Source organism: Ostrea edulis, chromosome 2 (assembly GCF_947568905.1).
Source record: "Ostrea edulis chromosome 2, xbOstEdul1.1, whole genome shotgun sequence".
NCBI lineage: Eukaryota > Metazoa > Mollusca > Bivalvia > Ostreida > Ostreidae > Ostrea > Ostrea edulis.
Genome location: NC_079165.1, coordinates 59,506,058 through 59,529,723, shown reverse-complemented (window position 1 = coordinate 59,529,723; position 23,666 = coordinate 59,506,058). Strand labels below are relative to the sequence as shown.

At 34.9% G+C, this 23,666-nt stretch overlaps 1 protein-coding gene across 5 annotated transcripts in view; it reads left to right on the top strand.

Annotated features, from left to right (window-relative positions):
* The window catches only part of LOC125678943 (hsc70-interacting protein-like), a 29,589-nt gene extending 7,278 nt beyond the window's left edge, over positions 1-22,311 (top strand). Inside the window, exons 1-13 of one of the 5 annotated variants that reach the window (XM_056154600.1) lie at positions 1,409-1,495; positions 5,106-5,265; positions 9,946-9,994; positions 10,224-10,317; positions 11,694-11,831; positions 13,436-13,520; positions 14,435-14,545; positions 14,984-15,086; positions 15,380-15,496; positions 17,016-17,274; positions 18,011-18,066; positions 20,783-20,932; positions 21,687-22,311. In XM_056154600.1, the coding sequence (XP_056010575.1) occupies positions 5,144-5,265; positions 9,946-9,994; positions 10,224-10,317; positions 11,694-11,831; positions 13,436-13,520; positions 14,435-14,545; positions 14,984-15,086; positions 15,380-15,496; positions 17,016-17,274; positions 18,011-18,066; positions 20,783-20,932; positions 21,687-21,692 (1,290 nt within the window). In that variant the 5' untranslated portion in view covers positions 1,409-1,495; positions 5,106-5,143 and the 3' untranslated portion in view covers positions 21,693-22,311. Of the gene's footprint in view, positions 1-1,406; positions 1,496-4,784; positions 4,973-5,105; positions 5,266-9,945; positions 9,995-10,223; positions 10,318-11,693; positions 11,832-13,435; positions 13,521-14,434; positions 14,546-14,983; positions 15,087-15,379; positions 15,497-17,015; positions 17,275-18,010; positions 18,067-20,782 lie in introns of those variants that run through there. The other 4 variants (XM_048917759.2, XM_048917760.2, XM_048917761.2 and 1 more) reach the window with 4 other exon arrangements.
* The last annotated feature ends 1,355 nt before the right edge of the window (positions 22,312-23,666 follow it).

Below are 23,666 nucleotides of genomic sequence, written 5' to 3'. Positions count from 1 at the left end.
CTTTGTATACGGAATTAATGCGCGCATCAATTCTTTTAAAGAGAGCAAAAATTCAATTAAAGAGATCATTAATTCAATTTTGGATATGTTGAATTGAAGATATCTTTAATTATATAGTTGCTCTCTCTAAAAGAATCCTTGCTCTCTTCAAATGAATTAAAGATATCATTAATTCATTTGAAGAGATCATTAATTCAATTAAAGCGCGCAATAATTCAGAATTGAAGATATCATTAATTATTTGAAGAGATCTTTAATTCAATACGCCAGTTTCGAGATACGAACTCTTCTGTATGTGAGGTGCATTTAGTGGAACTTTGAATGCCTAAGTGGGACAGAGTGGATATGCAGCCAACGAGGAAGACGATGAAATGTATTAAAAGCGGTTTCTCTTTAAATATGTAAATGTGGGAAATACTAAATACTATCGAAAGAAATGTTTTACCGAAGAGGAAACATACAAACAATGTCATATTTGCAAGAAATATTTTGGATATACATGTAGTACTTGTGACCAGCGAAATAACGTGAAAGGATAAGAATTCTATGTATTTAATTACTCCCTAAATACTTATCAATTACTTAGTTTGTGTATCAGTCGAATTCGGGTTATCAAACAGCGTATGAGAAACTTACTGAGTACATTCACTTACGCTGTGATGAATATCTGTCCCACTCCCGCGAGTAAACAAATTCTTTCGCGCCTTACTATGTACGAGAGTTCTCCAAAGGGAAATAACTCGGACGTATCTCGAAACCGGCGTATTGTTGCGCGCATCAAATGAATTGATGATATCTTCAAATAATATTGAAGATATCTTCAATTATTTGAGTTTATGTTAATTTGGTGCTCCATATTCATATTCATTCGTAATTTGACGGTATATTTTGATCTTGTAATTTTAAACGACGTATCATCTCCTACATGTATAAACAATTGATATTTTGTGAGTATGACTTTTATCAAAGAAAGATGACAATAACGAAATGTTATCAATCTCATAAATCCGATAAAAAATACAACAACAAAAATTAATAATAATAATAATAGGACGAACACCGATTCCTGGACATACATATTTATTTTGAACAATATATGACACTGTATTTGTATATAACTATGTGTTATGTAATCACTTCTTTCTTTACTTGTATATGTATATGTAAATTATTTGTATGTATTTTCATGCTGCCCCTTGAGGGCCCTTGATTGGAAATAAATATAGTTATAGTTATAGTTGTACTATATAACCCCCCCCCCCTCTCTTTTCTCTTTAAAGGAGATAGGAGAAGTTACTTGTCTGTAATGACATCTGTCATGTATTATGCCAATGTGAGTCCTGTTTTGGCAATAAATTCTATTTTATTCTATAACCAAACTTAATCACAAGAATATTTTTTTGTTTCCCGTATGGGTATCCGTATATAATCTGGAAATTTCTGCAACGCCAACGGCGTGCGTCCTACTCTAGCTGTACTGTATCGATTCTTTATAGTAAGTATGTGACATGTGGAATGTAGAAAAAAGAACATATGTGTTTGGTGTCCACATTGCTTCAGCAGAGACATGTTCTTAATATCATTTTTTGGGTATACTGTACTTTCAGTTTCATGGCAAACTAGATCTGTGACCCCCACATGTTAGCTCTATCTAGCTAGATCTGCCTGGATTTGTTCGATCGGTAGAGTAGTGGACTGTTATACCAAAGGTCCCGGCTCTGATCCCCAATAGAGGCTGAGAGGAAAAAGCAAAAACATTCTGGGCTAGGTGTAAGCCGAGCCCCAAGTTTTTTTCTTCTTCTAAGGGCCCCATATATACTCCGTCGTCTTACCCCTCAAAATTTCTATAACGAATTTATCCAGTCGATCAATTTACGTATATATTAATATTGAAGGCACATTGACATTGTTCATTCTTGATGCTTTTTTTCTGTATACAACCAGGCGTATGATATAAGTGTCTGCAACAATGTATTCTTGAGGTACTTTATCAAATGTACAACAATGAGAAGAAGGCTGCAACATTTAAACCAACAACAATGGAATAAAAACAAGTTTTTCAACCAACTGTAAATTCAGAAATAAATTCATTTGTTTCGTACTTATATTAAGGTAATACGCAAGTTCCGAGTTACACAACAATTATTTCCCTTTGTCGAACTCTTTCGCATTTTATGACATATGGTGGGTACACAATGTATACATTATATCGTAGACTGGCATTGTACATTAACGATTACTTATTATTAATGTAATAAAAGCGTAACTTTTGTTTATTTCAACCACTGGTATGTATATTCTGGCCATATCAAGCACAATCTGTTTGAATAAGATCATCAAATTGGCTATTAAATCATTATTCGTTTCCTCTTCTACATGAGTGACGCTTTTATCAAAGAAAGATGGCAATTAACAGTATTTGTTTGAGCCATTTTGTTATCCAATACTCATAAACTCACTACAGTTGCCTTTCCCCTGAGATAGGATGGTCTCAGAAACTCTGGATATCATCTTTTAAGAAATAATACAACTATAGTCATTAGCAAATGTACCCACTGTCATCATATTTTATGTCATAATTTACGGAAGAGTTCGACAAAGGGAAATAACTCTTGGGGAACTCGGAACTTCCGTATTCCCCAGACCACGTCAAATAACGTTAGAAACGTTATTCACGAGTCACGAATGTTATCACACATTCATTGAACCCGATAGCATTTTGGTGAATTTTGTAGACCGTATTAGGACTGATTGTTCGAAAGCAAACAACAAAAATTTAGAATTGGAATACAACAACATACGAATCGCAATAATACAAACAAGCCGGTTTTATACAAGACAACACTCGGGAGAGAAAATGCTTATAGTAATATACATCGCGAAGTCGTAAACTCTCCATACACATTGCGTTATGACACACAGTCATTCAGTAATTCCCCAGAGATTTCTGCAAATATTACAGATTATGATGTTAAATCGTGTTGCCAACTTTCAGTGTATCTATTGTAGGCCATTTCTTTTGTGTGATTTCTGATCATTAATGTTGGGTAGAAATATCGAATCTCCTATTCAACAAAATGCAAATTTTTGTTTGCTACATGTACTGACAGTCACATATTTTTGTTATGTTTTCCCTATGATTTATTTAAACCTGAAAGAATATGATCGGTGTTGTCATGATCTAAATAAAATATATGCATAATCTAAAGCTATACTGACATTGTAACACCTCTCCCCCCCCCCCCCGTAAATTTCTTATATTTATTTACACGACAAAAATCGCTTTCGAGGCCCTTCGAATCCATAATAAATGTACATAGGTACATGTTGTGTCTAATGATTTCAGGGTGTTCAATTTAGATCATACGCTGACAGATTTGTCACATATTTAGGCCCTATCTCTAGGCCTAGGTGTGGTACGTTTATGTTCTTGTACGTACAGTATGGATCATGGGTGTTGTAATGTAATTTTCTCTTATCTAAAACACTTTTCTGGCTGGACATGACCTTCAATGATGTTTTGATTAAAACGACTCGGAATGTACGTGGTAGTTACATGTTGTTAACACTCACATCACATGGCTGTACATAATCGTATTGTTCAAAACTAGCAGGAACTAAAAATTACCAAGTGGGCGAGGAGTGCAGAATTCAGGTGTTTTAAAATATTCGAATTTCCCAAAATTTGTAACTTAATGAGCGTAGGTTAGTATTCTCTGAATGAGCGTTAGAAATGTAAAAATCAGTCTCATCTACATCACTTTGTTCCAACTAGATCTGGCGACATAATTTTATTTTTTCATCTAATGTGACGTCATGTCAGTGTTCATGTGATGTAGGCTATGGATTTAGTAAGCTCCATAGTAAAGTTAGGAATTTTCTAACTTCAAGCCCGATCCCTAAAGCTTACGTCAATCAATGAAAGTGGTTTTTAGCTATTTGAAGCTTTAATGTTTTAAACTGTTTTTCAAAAACCACCCTGTAATATTTCTTCAAATGGTAATATAGTAATGTAAATGATGAATGAAACATGTTTGCAGAGATAGGAATTTAAGACACCATTTTCCAATATGCGTTTTTACAAGGTTTTTAACCTAGAGGGGGTCATTGAGCTCTCAAATTATCCGATACCCTATCTACTTCTTATGTCAAATGATTGCTGGAGTGTAAAGGTAAAACATATTGAAATGTTTAAAAAATCTCCGGATATGGTAGGCTATGATTAGTCAAAATTTGACTACTATACGTGCATTTTCATCACCTTGAAACCAAGAACATGGTATAGTAGATGAAAAATTATTGAAAACCGTCAAATGCAATACATTTTCTTCAATTCATATGAAAGAAACATATTTCTATCGTTTAAATAAAGACAGTGCCTTAAAATGTATGTATATTAACACTGCTTGTTTTAAAGTGATATGTTCTATTTTGAGAAGTGGCTCTATTCTGGGAAAGGCCGATAAACATATTTTTCTTCAGGAATTTGGTCAATATACATCCTCGACAAAATACATGCAAATTTTGATAGAAATCTGTAAAGTTTTCAATACTAAGATGTGGTATGGGGAATTACCTTAAAAATGTTCTTAGTACCTATGACACTGACTAATTTCTAGTGACAGTATAAGAAATAGTACATATGTGTGGTCAGTAAACCATGTGGAAGGGGCATATATTGACAATATTTAGGTTTGTAAGATTGATTGATTGATTAAATATTGTTTAACGTCCCGCTCAAGAATCTTTCACTCATATGGAGACGTCATCACTGCTGGTGAAGGGCTGCAAAATTTAGGCCTATGCTCGGCGCTTATGGCCTTTGAGCAGGGAGGGATCTTTATCGTGCCACACTTGCTGTGACACGGAACCTTGGTTTTTGCGGTCTCATCCGAAGGACCATCCCATTTAGTCGCCTCTTACAAGTAAGGGGTACTGAGGACCTATTCTAACCCGGATCCCCACGGGATAGGTTTGTAAAAGGCATGATATCATTGTATGTAGTATTGGTTTCAGCCAATGATCTCTTTACATCAATACAAAGTTTACATATGACAACGGTTTCTAGATTGACTTTATCATTTAAAGGTTCTTGATTCTACTAGACTGGATTTTTCAGAGTGACGTAGTGAGCTGTATAATCATGAGTGCCGCTCGCATGATTCAGCAGGTGGAGCTGCTGAAGGAATTCGTAGAACTCTGTAGAAGAGACCCAGACATCGTACATCAGAAGGAACTCAAATTTTTTAAAGATTGGATTGAAAGGTAAATTTATTTACAAGTTGTATTTCTGTAATTAGATGTCGTTAATCCACTTTGTTGTGGCATACTGCATCATTTAAAGACACTCATGTCCATGTTGATGTCATTAAATTGGAAATTAAGAGTTTTCATAACTAGGCCTACCTATATATTGAATTTTCAAAAATATTGAGGAAGTTCTATATATATGAGAATAACTTGATGGATTTTAAAGGGGCATGGACGAGATCGCACAATATTCCCCAAAATTAAATTTATTCCTTATGATTTAATGCAAAATTGCAAAAGTACTATAAATCATTGTTTATCAAAATGTACACTTAATACTGAAAAATACCATCACTTGCGCCGCGCAGAGATTTACATAGCAACCACAACGAAGGATTGAGCTGTGAAGGCAGTCATCTTAGTTATACAGAACCTATTTATTAAAATTGAAACATAAGCCAAGTTATTAAAGGTGAAGTGTGCTATGAACTTTATAGCAGAAAATATATGTGTAGGCTATGCATACAAATTGCAATGTATATTTCGCTGCCCTTTTAAGATCAACTCTGAAGTTGCTCTGACAGAGTTTGAGAAAATATGGGAAATTTTGTAGTCTTTCACACCACACAAAACAAGTCTTCAAATATCACAGAATGCAATAATTCATGGATTTTGATTTTATGCAAGATTTTTACTACATCAAAAATTACTCTTACAAGCAACATTGTTGCCAATATTAAATTCAACACAGGAAAATACATGTATATAAGCAAGTGACTAATTGTGATAAACAAGTCAGTGTTGAAGGTGACGTCATCTTATAAAATGTGATGCTTTTTTTTTTTGCCTTGAAAGGCGGATCAAGCAATCCCCCCCTCCCCAGTTAGAAATATTTTTCAAAGTGAACAGGGCAAAATTTACAAATACTTGGTATACCATTAATTTGAACATAATATCTTTGATTTTATTGATTATTCAAATATCATACAGAAATGTATTGATTTTTACAACAGTGATTTGCAAACTTGTAAGTAGATTTTATATGTCTTGCTTGACATCAAGAAAACAATCTGTGTATTTAATATTATCTTATTGCACACATTGACTTTCTATTTCATGGAAGGCCTACAGCAGTGCTGCGATGTAAATTAAAAACAAAGAAAAGTAGATCTGGTTACTGGTTGTCAAGGGGGTGTGTCCCCATACCAAACCATATTATACAACTGAATTGCATACCCTAGTTTGTATTTTACCAATCAGAGACTAGATTACAAGAAGAATTAAATTATTTTCAAATATTTCACTTTTAAAAGATCACAGACTCGATAGATTTTTTCATACAATTTTCTGAAAATGAAATAAAATTACATAGTGGTGATTAAATGGGTCTTGATCTGACAAAGTGCATCAGAATTATTAAGTAATGTATGCATCTCAGTAATTGAATCATTGATAGAACATGAATCGACAAACACCGAATCATTGATAGAGCATGAACCGACAAACACCGAATCATTGATAAAGCATGAACCGACAAACACCGAATCATTGATAGAGCATGAACCGACAAACACCGAGTATCTACACAGTATCTGTCTGTTCTCATGTGGGTCCAATGAACCTTATTGACCTTTTGGTTCAGAGAAGAAACGTGCTGATCATGAGTTTTTAAATTACCCAATTAGTGTTATGATCAAACTCTACACTCGAGAAACTGGCAGGGACATAGTATCATACAAATACCCTTTGCCAGGGTCGTTCACAACCTGTATTTATCAAAACCCTGATTATTAATTTGGTAAACCAGTGTGCAAAATTAATGGTAGACTGATAGGCAATGTGTATGGAAAATATTATCGAGGCAATGTGTATGGAAAATATTATCGGTCTATATTGATCAAAACGGCAATAGACCGACTTTTCTATAGGAAATCTGACCAGATCATACAAAGTCTATGTTACGTTGATTTATTTCTGCTCATCCCTTTTTATATTAGAATGTACCACAATCTAATGACGATTCATTCGAATCAGAGTATTCCATTTTAAAAAAGAGCGGGGAATGGAACAGAATCAACTTGACATGTACATTCGCTTTCATCTTCATGTGCCCTTGGTCAGTTTTGCCAATCCAAACCTCGTTTAGTATCGAGTTGAAAAAAATAAATCCAAGTTTTCTTACCGGTAGCGAGGGAGTTGGATGGCCATTTCTATAGGAACGCATTTTTGCTCTCTGTAAGGTTGGCTGGTTGTATGTTGTTTAATGTCCTGCTCAAGAATGTTTCACTCATATGGAGACGTCACCATTGCTGGTAAAGGGCTAAAAAATTGAGGACTATGCTAGCATCGGTGCTTATGGCCATTGAGCAGAAAGGAATCTTCATCATGCCACAACTGCTGTGACATGAGAGGCCTCAGTTTTTGCAATTCCACCCAAAAGACCATCCCATTTAATTGCATCTTATGACAAGCAAGGGGTACTGAGGACCTTTTCTAACTCGGATCCCCACGGGACCTCTTTTGTAAGGATACTGGGGAACCCACCGAGCGCAAGCCTTAATTCTGAAGCTTTATCTGTTCTTTTAGAATTCTGAAAACAGCTGACGAATCAATGTTCGTAATATTTGCAAGGTTTTCAGTGATATATCTTGCATCTTCAGCTATTAGTTTTCTTGTGCTAACTTTGACTTCAAGGCCCAAAAACTAACTATGATGAGCTCATATGCTCTTTTGATCTTGTTGTATTAGAATACGCCAGTTTTGAGATACGGCCGAGTTATTTCCCTTTGGAAAACTCTTGTACTTAGTAAGGTGCAAAACAACTTGTTTACACGTGGGAGTGGGACAGATATTCATCACTGCATAAGTGAATGTACTCAGTAAGTTACTCATACGCAGTTTCATCACTCAAATTCGACTGATACATAAACTAAGTAAATGATAAAGTATGATGTTGCCCCTACCTATCATATCCAGGACATTGCTTAGAAATATGGCATTGTATTTATGTTTCCACTTTAGTAAAACATTTCTTTTGATAGTATTTTAATATTACCTACATCAATTATTTAAAAAGAAGTCGTTTTTTATACGTTTTATCATCTTTCTCATTGACTGTAGTACCACTCTGTCCCACCTAAGCATTCTAAGTTCCACTAAATGCACCTCGTACACAGGAGAGCTCTTATCTTGAAACTGGGTATTGATTGGGTGCATGCAGTTTTGAGAGAGATTGATTGGGTGCATGCAGTTTTGAGAGAGAGTATATATATATATAAGGTTGCTTGTTCATGGGAAAAAGACGAGCACCTTGTTGATTGATTAAGACAGATCTTCTTACTTTTCTTTCTTTACCTAAATGGATTCTGTTGAACTAATGACAATCCAGCAGGGAAGGCATTTAGATATTTTTTTTGGAGTTATTAGAAACCTTTCATGTAACTCATTTTTATATGTACAGTATAATTTGTCCAAACCGGCCTCTGAGTACTCCGGCGCTCTGTCAATTCCGGCCACAAAATATAGTCCCTAACATTTCTTTAACAAATCCTTTATTAATAATTCCCTGTACTCCGGATACTGCGTATTCTGTATATCGGCCGGCTTACACAGTCCCGGCTGCTATTAATTAACTTTAATTATCCTGTGGAAACCGGCCCCTCGATGATACACCACCCTAATTGTTGCGGTCAATTGTATTCGGTGTACACAAGGCCCAACTGCTCGTAATTAGCTCTAATTATCGCATTTAAACCAGCCACCCCACGATGACCAACCTGTCGGTATTCGGTCGATCACACGCGGTGTACACAAAGGGTGTCTCAAGGGAAGCCACAGGTAAGTAAAAGAGTGCAACTGGCGATGAGTCGCGATCAGTTTAAAATAAAACCTGATTTTTAGGGGATGCACTTTTCAATTATGACAGCACCACGCACGAGGTAATGGCGTCCTCCCCCTAACGACAGAGACGAGAACTGACATTAAAAGACAAAGTTCAATTAATCGATGAATTGGATACATTCTTGGAATGAAACAAAATCGGCAACAATCCCGTTATGTTTTCCAAAAGCAGGGTTTCCCCTCGTGGAATTCTCGGAGTTTTACGGCTAGTCAGACAGTGATGATATGCAGTTAGTTAGCACAACTCACCATGTCCGGTCGATCACTCGGCATTACATTAGTTTCCGTTTCACAAATTGAGACAGTTGAAAGCGATACATTTACAATGAAAGATGGGAAAGACAAATTTTAAACGAACACAACACAAACTTGACGAACGTACATAATGTAGCACTTGATAACGGCGATGATGTAGACGAAATCGACAATTTACCAACAGAAAATTGCGCGAATATTTCCCAGATTTTAAACTGTTTAATAAAAATTGAAACTTTTTCAAATGAGCACGACAATAAAACACTGACATTTATATTTTTACATTTTGAATTCTTTTGTGATAAATGTATATTAAAACGTTAGCAATCATTACACACGTATTCATAGATAGTGAATACAAGGGAATCAACTCTCATTCTTGTCAACATTCTGCACTCCGGACTCTGTGCAAACCGGCCAATTTCTTTGGAACCACACATAGCCGGTTTAGACAGATTATACTGTATATGCAAACAGCTCTCAGCCTATATGTTTTAATAAGAATCACAATACCCAACAGTTCTGATTGCTTTGTTTCAGTTTGGGAGGAACATTTCCCCCTCCCACTGAGCCAGAAGAAACACAAAAGGTAAGGTATAGCAGAAATAGGTATGGATGTACATGTATATATGTGTTAGAATCTTTTATTTAAAATAATGTTATTATAACACCAGTATCCAGTTGCACGAAGGTTAGTTAACTTTAACTGACAGTTAACTTGCCATTAACTTGAAAATTTGTATAGCGTTAACTTGAAGGTAACTGTTAGGTAGACATAACTGGGCCCAGATATTTAAATTGAATTTTCTTTAACATAGCAACCTGAACCTGAAAAAGAACCAGAGGTTAAACCAGAACCAAAGCAAGAACCAGAGCCTGAACCCGAACCAGAGAGTGAAGAAAGTGATTTAGGTAAGGGGATGCAGTCGGAAATGTTCAATAAGGAATGTGATTCAGGTAACATTGTGGGTCCATTTAGTGGCTTTGGGATTCATTTACATTCATTTAGTGATTTAAGTCGGAAATTGATGTCCAGTGAAATATCTATATACACTCAGTGATACATGTAAATATTCAATGTTCGAAATGTTTATTGTAAATGAAAGTGTATTGTACTGAAATGTTAGCTACTAATGAGGCATTGGTTGTTGATCAACCTTGGATGCAAAATATCTTTTTATTGATCATTTGGGGTCACCGTTTAAGTGATGGTTGAATCCTCCTGAATTTATGTTTAGATCCTCCTGTAGTTTACGGTTGGATGCTCCTGCAATTCTTCTTCCCAGTCTTGGAGTGCGTTCGAATTCGACGTTCCCGTTGTTCTCGTGCTCTGTTCTTAGAGTCGCAAACGACGATAACATGTGCGCATGAACGTGTTCTTTGTTCTTTGACCACACTACCTACAGAGGTGGTGTGAGTTCTTGCACTTCGAACCTGTTCTTGGGTTGCATACTCGGTGTTCGGGATGGACAGGAATTTGTAATCGTGCGAAGAACGACGATCTTGAACGCACTCTGGGTGCCATGCCTACAGATCCCCATAACATACTGTGGAATCTTCATTGTTCGTGGGGGATTGATGTTCATGGATTTCGTGGGTCACTCTTACCCACAAATTTATGTGTCCTTGAACATTTTTTAAACCAAGTAGAGCTATCTCTCCTAGTGACTTATTGTTTATCCATAAAATTACGTCCCCACGAACCAGCAAAATTTTGCTTACCCACAATTCCACAGTAAATGGGAATTATTTACATGGCCAATCACATTTTGCAATCAGAGATCTACATACATTTAGTGTTTATGGTAATGCATACATGTACATTTAATGACTCAAAAAGGAACTTTAAATTAAAAGTAAGGCATTATTAGATAATGTAAAACATATGTGAATTCCATTATGATTGTGTATACATGTGTAGATCCCATTGAGATTGTATTGGTTGACTAGAAAGAATTGCAGATTTCTTATTTTTCATTATATTATTATTTCTGTATACAGGGAAATAGTTGCTCCTTTTTTATTTTCGCTCTCATCAGTGGGTGAATTTAAGACTGGGTAAAACTGATTTTTCTCTTTCATCTAATTTTACACTTTTACACAGCAGTGTCTGGGAGAATTTAGATTGGAGTGAAACCGTCAGCAAGTGTAGGAAGGCAAAAATTGCAAGCGTAGAAAGGGTGAAATATCACAGGGTTATGATAACCATGTGTACAGAATACTATTTAAGATGCAGGCTTCTCATTTAATTCATGGTAAGGGAGTAACTGAATGTCAACTAATTTTAGAACTGGATAATACTGGTGTGATAGAGGACAATGACACGGAACTACCAGAGGATGGGGACGATTCTGCGGAGGTTACTGAAGAGATGATGGACTCGGCCAATGAAAAACGATCGGAAGCCATGGCTGCATTTTCTGATGGTAATCTTTTGCAGTTAGCTGACAATGGCAAATTTGCTTTATCAGTGGTTTGATGCTCGGGGTTAGAAATAATTATTTTTATTCACTGGTCACTTGGGACTATCAACTTAAATTTTTACTGATCAATTGATGACTTTTACTGTCCTGTCGGACAAGTTGATATGATAATGATTGGCCCGAATTCCATATTCAATAATAATGAAACATATTCATGATTAGGCCTAGTATCTTGTCTATTCACACTAGCATCAAACAGCGAGTTTTAAAAAAACATTGTAATCCTACTATTCCTATTCATATTTTTCACTTTGGAAAACTTAGAAAAGTAGCCAGCGTCATCTTCACCTTCTCATTTGTGAAAATGTAATGTCACCAAATTACCAAAGTAGTGGATAAGTAGACAGCTCATTCTAAGACACTTGCAGCTAAAGATGTGCGTTCTTGGATATACTAACTGGGAACTCCTTCTCTGGGTTGTGCCTAAAAGTTTGTGTAAAGTGTAGAAGAATCATCCGAGGATTGCCGATTGTATACTTCACGTAAGACGACTTGTTCTTAGAAACATTCGTGAATTTTTCTACATTGTGTTACTTCATAGTACAACATAACAAAAAGTGAATTTGCATGCGATAAAAACCTGGAAGCACACATGTCTAATATTTACTAGACTGATCGTTGAGAAATTTTGTTAGGTATCAAAATTAATTTGCCCCAATGTTCTTTACAAATCCAGAGTTTTTGAGATAAATAATTTCACTGGTCAAGTGGACCAGTGAATTGATGAAATTGACTGGTCTGAACAAATATTTACCGGTCAGTATTTTAGTTTATTTAATAAAAAAAAGCAACAACAAACAAAATAAAACCTCAGAACAAATTAATATTTTAATGTAAAGCCACAATATTCAAGACCTCATGACTGCGATAATAGTAAAATTAAATTCGGACCGTTTGAATGCCATCCCTGTGGCTTCAAATGCCTTATTAAATAAGCAGACTTGTTCTCCAAGGACTGCAAAGGTGTGCACATTTGTGCGAATAGCAATTAAGCCACAACCCAGAATAGGTTGCTCGCCGAATTCCATTAAATGATGCATCTGTCCACATGACAAAGTCAAATTCACGTAACAAAAGTTGTATTATTAGTGGCTTCCATCCATATCAGCTTATGATTTGAATATGATCCGGACAAATATGAAAAGGAAGGCGTCTTATTTCGCACATGCAATGTCTATTCATTTGTTTTCAATGTTTGGTAATTGATCCCAAATCAGAAAAGCGTTTGAATTTACTCATTTAAATACACAAATTAAAATGCTTTGTCAATTTCCCAACTACATTTAAAAACCATGCACATAAAGAGGTTAAAGTTCCAAATTTAAAGACTGATAGTATGCAAAAAAAAAATGGGACTTTAGAAATATTTACCAGTTTTGCTGGTGGGACCAGCGGATTTCTAAAACTCTGCAAATTACTAGCCCAAATCCTTAATTTACTGGCCCTGGACCAGCAGGTCATCGATTATTTCGAGTCCTGATACTTTAAAAGTATAAAGACTTACAAAATGATATACATGTGTATGTACTTTTTTTTCTACATTTTAGGCAATTTTGATGAAGCACTAAAGTTGTTCACTGAGGCAATTAAGATTAATCCACAGTCTGCTTTGCTTTACGCAAAAAGAGCAAGGTATACATGAAATGTGGTTATGATTTGTATATTGTTTGCAGAAGGTCATTAATTTATGCTTGATTAATAAAGACTTTAATGACTTTTGAAATGATTTTGTAAAAGGTGAAATGTTAATTTTATAAATTAATTCAATATTAGCTCACCTGAGCCCTAGGACTTCGTGACCTTTTCTGATCATCATAGTCCATTGTCTGTCTGTCTGGTGTAATCTTTTCACTTGCCAATTTTCCTCCAGAATAACTGTATATCAAATCCCTAGAATGAACAAAAATGTTAAGCTATTAATTGTAAAGAAGTGTTGCTGCTTATCAGAGCAATTAGAATGCCAAGATGTGCTGAAGAGCGAACGGTCATTTGTGATCATCAGATTTTAAAAAATTCCATGAGAAATTGAGGACAGTCATTTGTTAATGCCTTTCTCTACTACAAGCACGTTGAGCACATTCTATCTCAGAGTTGACTTTTTAAAAAAAATTTAACTCAAGATATACTCTGATAAAGGTTGTGCGAAAAGGGTAATTTACTGTTTTTAATAAACATGGATTTCCAAACATAAAAAAGATTAATTCTGATTGTCTGAGATGTTCTTAATCTTTCCTCTCCAGAATAGCCATGCACGTCCATGAAACTTCTCATAAATGGAGCGTGTTTAGTTTTAAGATGATTCAGAATAGCAGAGCTCTTTCCATGCTCATTAGAATGAAGGCTTGTTAATTTCTAATGTCACAAATATTTATTTGTTGGATTCAGTCAGATTAGAGTTATATTGCACATGGAAGAGATCAGATGAATTTCTACTTTAAAAAATTCTGATACTTATTCATGTACACTGTATATAATGGGGAGAAAATAATTATTATAGGAATCTTTCTATAAGCATTGTGACCTATGAATTCTGTTTTCTTTTGTAGTATATTTATCAAACGGAAGAAACCAAACAAAGCAATACACGATTGTACAAAGGCTATTCAGCTTAACCCAGACTCAGCCCAGCCTTACAAATGGAGAGGAAGAGCATATCAGTAAGATAAAAAAAAAAATAAGTACATTAAATGTATCGAAAACAATTTTCAGAGAGTAATTAGACTTCTGTAGTTTTTTTTGTACTTTCAAAAATAATTGTGTCCAACTAAAATTCACAGACTAATTTCTCACTTCTGAAATTATGTAGTTTCGCAATGTATATGTCTTGACACAAAATCCTAAACAGTGCAATGTTGTATAATTGTAATAAGAGAGAGAGAGGGGGGGGGGGGTCATTCATTGCTCTTTGAGAGAGAGGGGGGGGGGGGGGGGGGGTCATTCATTGCTCTTTGCCATGTTATTCCTCTGTATATATTGGTTGAGGTTATTTTTAGAGAGCAAGGTTTTGTGTGAAATTTTCTGTGTAAAGTTGTTCATTCTTTTTAAAAATGTTTAATCAGCATGGTTAATGTAAACTGGTAGTGTTTACTATGCAGACTGTTGGGCAAGTGGGAGGAGGCTTACCATGATCTGACGATGGCCTGCAAACTGGACTTTGATGATATGTCCAATGAATGGCTGCACGAAGTCACACCTAACGTACGTCTTGAACCGGAGAATTTATTGCATAATATGAATAAGAGACTGCTACTAGTGATACTGTACATAGTTGACAACCTTTATCAATCTGAAATTGGGTGATTAGTTTACTAAAAGTGGGTATGGATTTTACAAAAGAAAATACAAGGAAATCCAATTTCTTTGAGGTAAAAATAACCAGAAATTGATAAAGTTTGGAGAGTGTTGGGGGAGGATTGGTACATATGTTTAATGTGGTTCAGGGGCACACAATTTCAATCTTTTTTTATTTATGATATAGTTTTTACATGTAGGCAAAGAAAATCATGGAGCACAACAGAAAATATGAAAGGAAAAGGGAAGAAAAAGAAATTAAAGCTAGAAAGGAGAGGTTGAGAAAAGCAAAGGAGGAATACGAAAGAGCAAAGTCAGTAAGTCAATCTATGATCCTCTTGTAGTTAGAAGAGATCCATACAGCCAATGTGTTAATCATTAAGGCAATCCATGATCCTCTTGTCGTTAGAAGAGATCCATACAGCCAGTGTGTTAATCAGTAAGGCAATCTATGATCCTCTTGTCGTTAGAAGAGATCCATACAGCCAGTGTGTTAATCAGAAAGTCAATCTATGATCCTCTTGTCGTTAGAAGAGATCCATACAGCCAGTGTGTTAATCAGTAAGGCAATCTATGATCCTCTTGTCGTTACAAGAGATCCATACAGCTAGTGTGTTAATCAGAAAGGCAATTTATGGTCCTGTATACAGAAAGGATCCATACTATTAGCGTGTTATCAGTAGGGCAATCTATGGTCTTGTATACAGAAAGTATCCGTATTTCTTGTGTATAAATCAATTAAATCAGAGTTATGGCCCTTAAACTCATGAGAAAATGGATGAAAATACATTGTTCAAGTTTTGTACCTGACAGAAATCGTCCGTCCGATTCCCAGGATTGGCCGTGTCTTTTAATTGATCACTTGTGGGCAAAGTCGTCAATTTAAAATATTCAGAGTCCTGGATTAATCGGAAAATCCACTAACAAATTTGGAACTCTATCAATTTACAAAAATAATGAGTATCTGTTTGTGGTATTGGCCAAGGAAAGTATTTGAATTTTGTTTAAAAAGATTATAAAAGATTTAAAATGTCTAAAAACCCAGCCAAGAACCATAAACATGTACACGATATTAAAATGTCAGGTTTTGCAGTGTCATCAATCCATGCATACAATGTATTAATTATCTACATTTTCTCATCCAGTTTGATTATCCATGATGAGTAGAATGACCTAAGATTAACTGTAAAGTATCTATTAATTACTTGACAATTGATTGCTTTGTGGCAAAGTAGTAATCATTAATTAGGCTGATAATATTAGAGGTTTTTTGTGCTCTTTTGAATCATGGATAAAGAATTTTACGTTGCTGTGTAGTACCACAGTCTTTGGAGTCACAGTGCTTAATTTCGTAAATGGATCATTGATTAAGATACTGTATCTTGCCACCTTGTTTGTGTTTTCTCTGAAGCTACTAACATACACTGTATACAGTATGTGGTTCACTCTGTTCATTCATTTGTTTGCCTGTCTTTACAACTTCAGAATGTGAGTTCCTTGGAACTGTAATTTTAGGTGTGAGATTGGGCCTGTAAATCAAATTTGAGTTTCTATATTGACCTACTAATTGTTCATGTTGGCAGAACTATGTGTCCCTTGAAATGGAATACCAGAAAGCTGATGAGAGATCAAAATTGTGCAAATGTACACAGTTGGTGTTACTGAGAGAGATATTTGCACCATTGGTGATACTCTTTTTTTTGTTGTTGTCCATGCTTAACCATTCTTTAATGTTACCTTTGTTTTCAGATTTGTGGCATTAGCTACACTTTATATGCATAAACTTGTTATTGCATACATTTCTGCTTTCAGTTAAAAAATAATTTGTAATTGCAGTCGAGTACTAGTAGTGGTCCAGGATTTGGAGGAGCAGGAGGATTTGGAGCAGGGGGTTTTCCAGGGGGATTTCCTGGAGGAATGCCGGGAGGCATGGGAGGAATGCCTGGAGGTATGGGAGGAATGCCTGGAGGCATGGGAGGAATGCCTGGAGGCATGGGAGGAATGCCAGGAGGTATGCCTGGAGGCATGGGAGGAATGCCTGGAGGCATGGGAGGAATGCCCGGAGGCATGGGAGGAATGCCCGGAGGCATGGGAGGTATGCCTGCAAGAATAAAAGAATGAGAAATAACTGAAGAACAAACACATATAAACACTCAATACGTATAGATGTAGTAAATCAGTATTTTTATGCTCCAGTAACTGGGAATTTGGGGACATACATTGTATAATTGCTTGTCTGTCTGCAAAAACTTTAACCCAGACAATAACTTTTGAGTGGATGGTGATAGGGCTTTCATATTTCACATGCGTATTCCTTGTGACAAGGCCTTTCTCTTGGTACCAAAATGTTTGACCTTGTGACCTTGATTTTAGGGTTTGACCTACTTTTGAAAAATTGAATCTTTGCCACTTTTGAATGGTTGTTCATGGAGCGTTCATATTAAAGATGTGTATTCCTTTTGGTGAGACCTTCTTAAGATGCCGAAATTTTTTAACTCACGACTTTGACCTTATGGTTTGACCTTCTTTTGAAAAACTAACCTTAGACAGCTAGGACTATCATATTTCACAAGTGTATTCTTTTTGACAAGCCCTTTTCTTAGGGTACTAAAGTTGTTGATTTCTTGACCTTGGAGTTTGACTTACTTTTGAAAAACTTTTAACCTTGGCCATTATCAACTTTGCTGCTATACAAGAGCATCAGTGTTTCTCAAACACATCCTTGTTAAAGGAAGAGTTGAAACCACATATATTTGAATGATATTTTGTATAATGAACTTATTTGATATTTTATTCTTTTACACAAACTGATAATTGGATCTTATTTGCAGGAATGCCAGATTTGGGTAACATTCTCAATGATCCGGACATTGTACAGGCATTCTCTGTAAGTTTTCAATTTTAAGTTCAGCATGCATGTGACATTCCCTAGATTGACTGGGATGCTTCCAAAATAAAGCATTCATAAATGTGTCTAGGCGAGAGTTGAAAATCTTCCGAATCCCTTCACAAAATTCAAAAAAAAAAAAAAAAAGCATAACTACAATAAAGAATTTTAAGCTGTGTTGATGATTTTGTATAGTGCATTATATACAAAATAATGTTAGCCTAAAGCAGTAAATGATTTTAATGTTTTCAAATGTAGTCTTGGTTTTTTTTATTTTTAAAAAGAATTGATAATTACAGGGATTTATCAGTTGACTAAACATTACTGTAATTTTCAATTCAGGGTTATATTTGCAACACACCATCAGTGATGTAACTAACCTGTAACGGAGCTTGTATTACACACTGATCACTAATGTCGTAATCGGGCTTTAATTTAATCAATAGGGAATGGTTCTGATAAACTGGCTGTAAAGAACAACGAAAGGCTTTATCATCAATATTTTCTATAATACAGTAGAACTAGAGAGTGAGGATCACATTGAAGGGTGATTCTAATACCTGTAGTTGTACAAAAATCCAACACAAAATTTTTATTTTTTGATTATCCTCATGATATTTTTTCTCCTGGAGAAATAGTTATATTTATATTAAAAGTCATGTTAAACTTGATTTATAAAATTGTATTGAACATACATGTATAATGAAGCAGAGCCCTAGAGTAATCACTGTGTCCATCTGTATGTCCATTCATCAACATTTTTATGTAATACAATATATCTAATATATTTTAGTCTCCTATTGGTGAAACTTGAGAGGACCATAGGTTTTTTTTTTAGCCAAAGGCTCAGTTTAGCTATTCTGATCAAAATTTGTCATCAGTACTGTCATTAACTTTTCACATGATGCTCTATTAAAAAAATCCAAGTGTTCACTCTCTTCAATGGGGAGATAATTTAGATTCATAAAAGATTAGATGTTGCATTTTTAAAATCTTCCTATCAAGAACCGCTAGTCCAATTTCAACCAAACTTGACACAAAATATTCTTGGGTGAAAGGGGTTCATGTGTATTTAAATAAAGGACAATACCCTCTTCAAATGGGGTTAGGGGTGGTGATTAATTATGAAAATTTGGATGTTGCATTTTGAAAATCTTCTCAAGAATCACAGGGCCAATTTCAACTAAACTTAAGAGAAAGTTTCCTTTAGTGAAGGATCAAACTCTCTTCAAGGGGATGTATTGTAAATGATTGAAAATTTAATGTTATACATTTTTAAAATCTTCTCTAGAACCAAACTTAGCACAAAACATCCTTAGGTAAAGGGCTTTCAAACTTACGAAGTTTATATATCTGTGGTTTTAATTTGACTCAAGTGAGCATTGTGACCCATGGGTCTCATGCTTTCCTAGACTGTATTTGAATGAACAACTAGATATACATGTAGCATGACTATGGTCATGGTTGATCCACTTTACAAGAGTTACTGCCCTTTGCACCAAATTTGTTTTCCACACTTCGATATACTTTGAAATTATGGATATAAAACTTGTTGTGTTGCTTTAACCACTTTTACTTAGTAGACTACACAGATTACAGTTAAAATTTTTGAATCATTGAAGTTAAAAATTTCTTTAGAATCTAAAATCGGATGTCTTTGTGCTATTTATTTAAAAAATAAATTTTATTTTTACGTGCTTCTTTAAAAGTATGCAGGTGAAGCTTTGTTGTTCCTACCCTCTTGTATTTGTTTTTGAAATTTATCTTTCATATCTACTTTTTATTTTCATTTCTACCAGAATATTCTTAGCCATTAAAGAGGCATGGACACAATTTGAACTGAAAATTTTTGAATTGTATTATTCCGTTTTTATTGTTTGCAATGCTTAACTAAAGTATTTCTAATGATCAACCAAAATTTGAATATCAGTTGTTGAGTTATAAGTGAGGTACAGCACTCACAATTCTTTGTTATGTAAACAAGACTCATGCCATATTTTTGTTTACATTAGACTATTTAATAGAAAATAGCGTGTTTAAAACAAAATGAGATGTGTCAAGCACTAAAACTATTCAATTGTGTTAAGAATTCACTTATAAATTGAAAAAATCTGCTTTAAACGAAACTTTTATTAGTTTATTCAACCTATGTAAACAAAAACATGGCACGAGCCTTGTTTAAATAACAAGGACTTATATTTATCAAAATTCATACACATATTATTCACATGCATGAGGAAATGGGTATCATTTCGATTGGTAAAGATATCAAATGTAAAAACACTGGAAATGTAAATATTATGATATATCACTATACAGAACTTATACATTGTAGCTGGAGTAGCGTGGCTTTGGTCAGATTGCTACAGCTATAAGTGTCACTGAGTACAGATATTTTGAACATTGTAGCTGGAGTAGCGTGGCTTTGGTCAGATTGCTACAGCTATAAGTGTCCCAGAGTACAGATATTTTGAACATTGTAGTTGGAGTAGCGTGGCTGTGGTCAGATTGCTACAGCTATAAGTGTCACTGAGTACAGATATTTTGAACATTGTAGCTGGAGTAGCGTGGCTTTGGTCAGATTGCTACAGCTATAAGTGTCCCAGAGTACAGATATTTTGAACATTGTAGCTGGAGTAGCGTGGCTTTGGTCAGATTGCTACAGCTATAAGTTTCACAGAGTACAGATATTTTGAACATTTTTATTTTTGTGCAGGATCCAGAGGTAGCTGCAGCTTTCCAGGATATCAGCCAGAATCCTCAGAACATGATGAAGTATCAGAATAACCCTAAAGTCCAAGCTCTCATCAATAAAATGGCTACCAAATTTGGAGGCAAAACACCTGGTGGAACTGACGAGCCTCCGGTAATTAGATAGTTTCTTCTCAGTTAATTTTCCCTTAAGATGAGTAGTAAGGTGTGGTAGGAATATGTGTCATTTAATAAAGATGACAAATTGCCTCAAATACATGTAAACTGTAAAAGTTCCATATAAGTAACATTTATCTATAATAACAGTTGCATGTAAAATTTGACCTATAACCTCTCATTATGTGCACAGTGGGATCTTGGTAATCCAGATGCCATTAATAGGAACATGTCATCTTCCGGATGATTTGGGGGGGGGGGGGGGGGGGGTGAGGCAAATACCTTATTTTACGTTATATTATGAACCAGGAATTTTGTGTTGCAGATCTGGACAATAAGTTTTTATTAAAATGTTAAATTGCATTTGAAAATTATATCATTAAATTGGATGGTAATTTGATTTTTTGTCAACACCTCCTTAATTAGATGACTAACATTATCTATGTGATGGCGTGTTAATTAAACAGCACATTGCTAATCAAGACATTGTATTGTCAATTTTTGCATACTGCATCTGTAATATGTGTAGTGTTAAATTGTAAACAATAGGCAACATATTATTTGATTGTCTTGATCAATAGGTTATCAATAGCTGCAATGGTGAGAGCATGAACAGCTAGTGCATGTGCTTTTTAAAAAAAGAATTTAAAAAAAAAAACTGCTTCAGTGAAGAATTTAACATTTATACATTACATGTATTTGCATTTTTAAAAGTATTATGAACTAGTAAAATTTCTATTTCTTTATTTCAGATGTAAAGATATGAGCAATGCGAAGACTGTTTGAAAAGTGTATGCATAACTTTTGACTATATAGTTATATAGAATTGTACATAATCATACTTGTTACACACAGCAGATCAAAGTCAGGTTTGTTCTGTACTTTTTCAATCCTCACCCTTCATCTATGATTGTGCCGTGTATGTAGCGTTGTGATGTAACCAGGTCATTTGTTTGCAATTCTGCTTAACAAAAATTTAAGCTTCTTTTTCCCCCCATTATATACATGTAAAATATGACTAATGCTTTTATCATCTGTCATTAAGTAGACATTAATTATTTTGTGTGTTTATTTATAAAATTCTCATTGCAAGTTTCAAAATGCATGAAGTCTAAGCTGATTTTTTTCAGACACTGACACAACATTCTGTGAAGTTCTTGAAGTGTTTTGATAAAATACATGGTATATAGCATATATATCCATGTTTATCATGATTGAGTTGCACTCAAATTGTTTTTACACCATGCATTTACATTTTTGTTTATGGGAATTGCTTATTATGCCAACAGTTTTAATTTTATATACTCATCAATGGCATTTGATGGTTGATTTGTTTCCATTAAAGGTACATGTATGTAAATATATGGAAAAGAAGCCTTCTGATTTGCTTTGTTTTAATATCACCTCTATGTCAACTTCTGATGGAAAGATGCTTGTCTGGTGACAATAGTTTACATAAGGATGTTGCCCTTCCAGTAACCTTGCTGTAATGCTGTCTTACTAAGTAGTACTGCATTCCTTCTTGTAATAGATACATATATTTATGCAAGGTTTTAAATCCTGAAAGTTTGATAAAATATATATATATAGATATATCCATATTTCGAAATGAATATAATTTCCAATGACCTTGACCTTTTACAAATAAGAGCTAGTCATTCGAGCTTAAAGCGCGCGAAAAGTCTGAGCTGAAACTGCGCATTTGTGTAGCTATGATGTCACAGCCCACGGCATTAAGTTATGATATGCGGTGAAGCACTCTGAGGACTTGCGCACCATTGCTACACATTCGTGTAGCATTTTTATTGTTGCCACAATCTCAGAAGTCCTTCATCAAAAATGGTGGAGATTTCGCCAAGTCGCATCTCCCTGATCTCAGATTACGACCTTGCTTAAATTATCTCACTTTCATCCTAGTCTTGTTGTCCCCTACACAATGCATTGTGTCACATTACGTCTACTGTATTACAAAATGCAATGATGTGAAAATGCAATGATGTGACGCCACAATCTCCGTCTTGACCAGATGTTGACGGCAGAATACAACTGAAGTAGTGGCAGATTTAATTTGGGAGAGTTAGTATACACGCACATTACGATGCTGCTTATGCTAGGACAGAGAAATTCATTATTGTGCATGTCTTAGAACAAATGGTCATGATCAACTTGATTAATTCAAAGCTTTTGAATGGATTTGACCAATATATCATTACAACAACTTAACGTCGGAACCCACGGGTTTTCTCTCCAACATTCAACATGGTGTGTAACGGAGCGATAATCGGGGTTCTACCTGAAGATGAAAGAGGATGATATGCAATGTTCAACGAAAAAGAGATGTAGAGAAGAAAGAAAAAAAATCCAAGAATAAAAAAGAAACATGTAGAAATTTATTTGCTATTATGCGAATATCTTATTTATTGTATTAAATTGAAGTCCGTCAACACTGAAAACTTATTGGAACTAAGATCTGTATACAAGGTACCATTCCTGACAAAATTTGAAAACCAAAATGTAGCCACAATCATTTACACAGCATTTTAAGTACAACTTTTTTTGTTCTGTTTCTTTTACATTTCATCTGCAATCTTGGAAATTGTTGACATGCAAGTCTGATAGGATTTTTTTAAAATGTTGCTTGAATGTATCGGAATTTTGTATCCTTTGACAATTATTTGCCTGCAATTTTGAAAAGTTCAACTACATGTATAGATAATGCATATCAAATAATA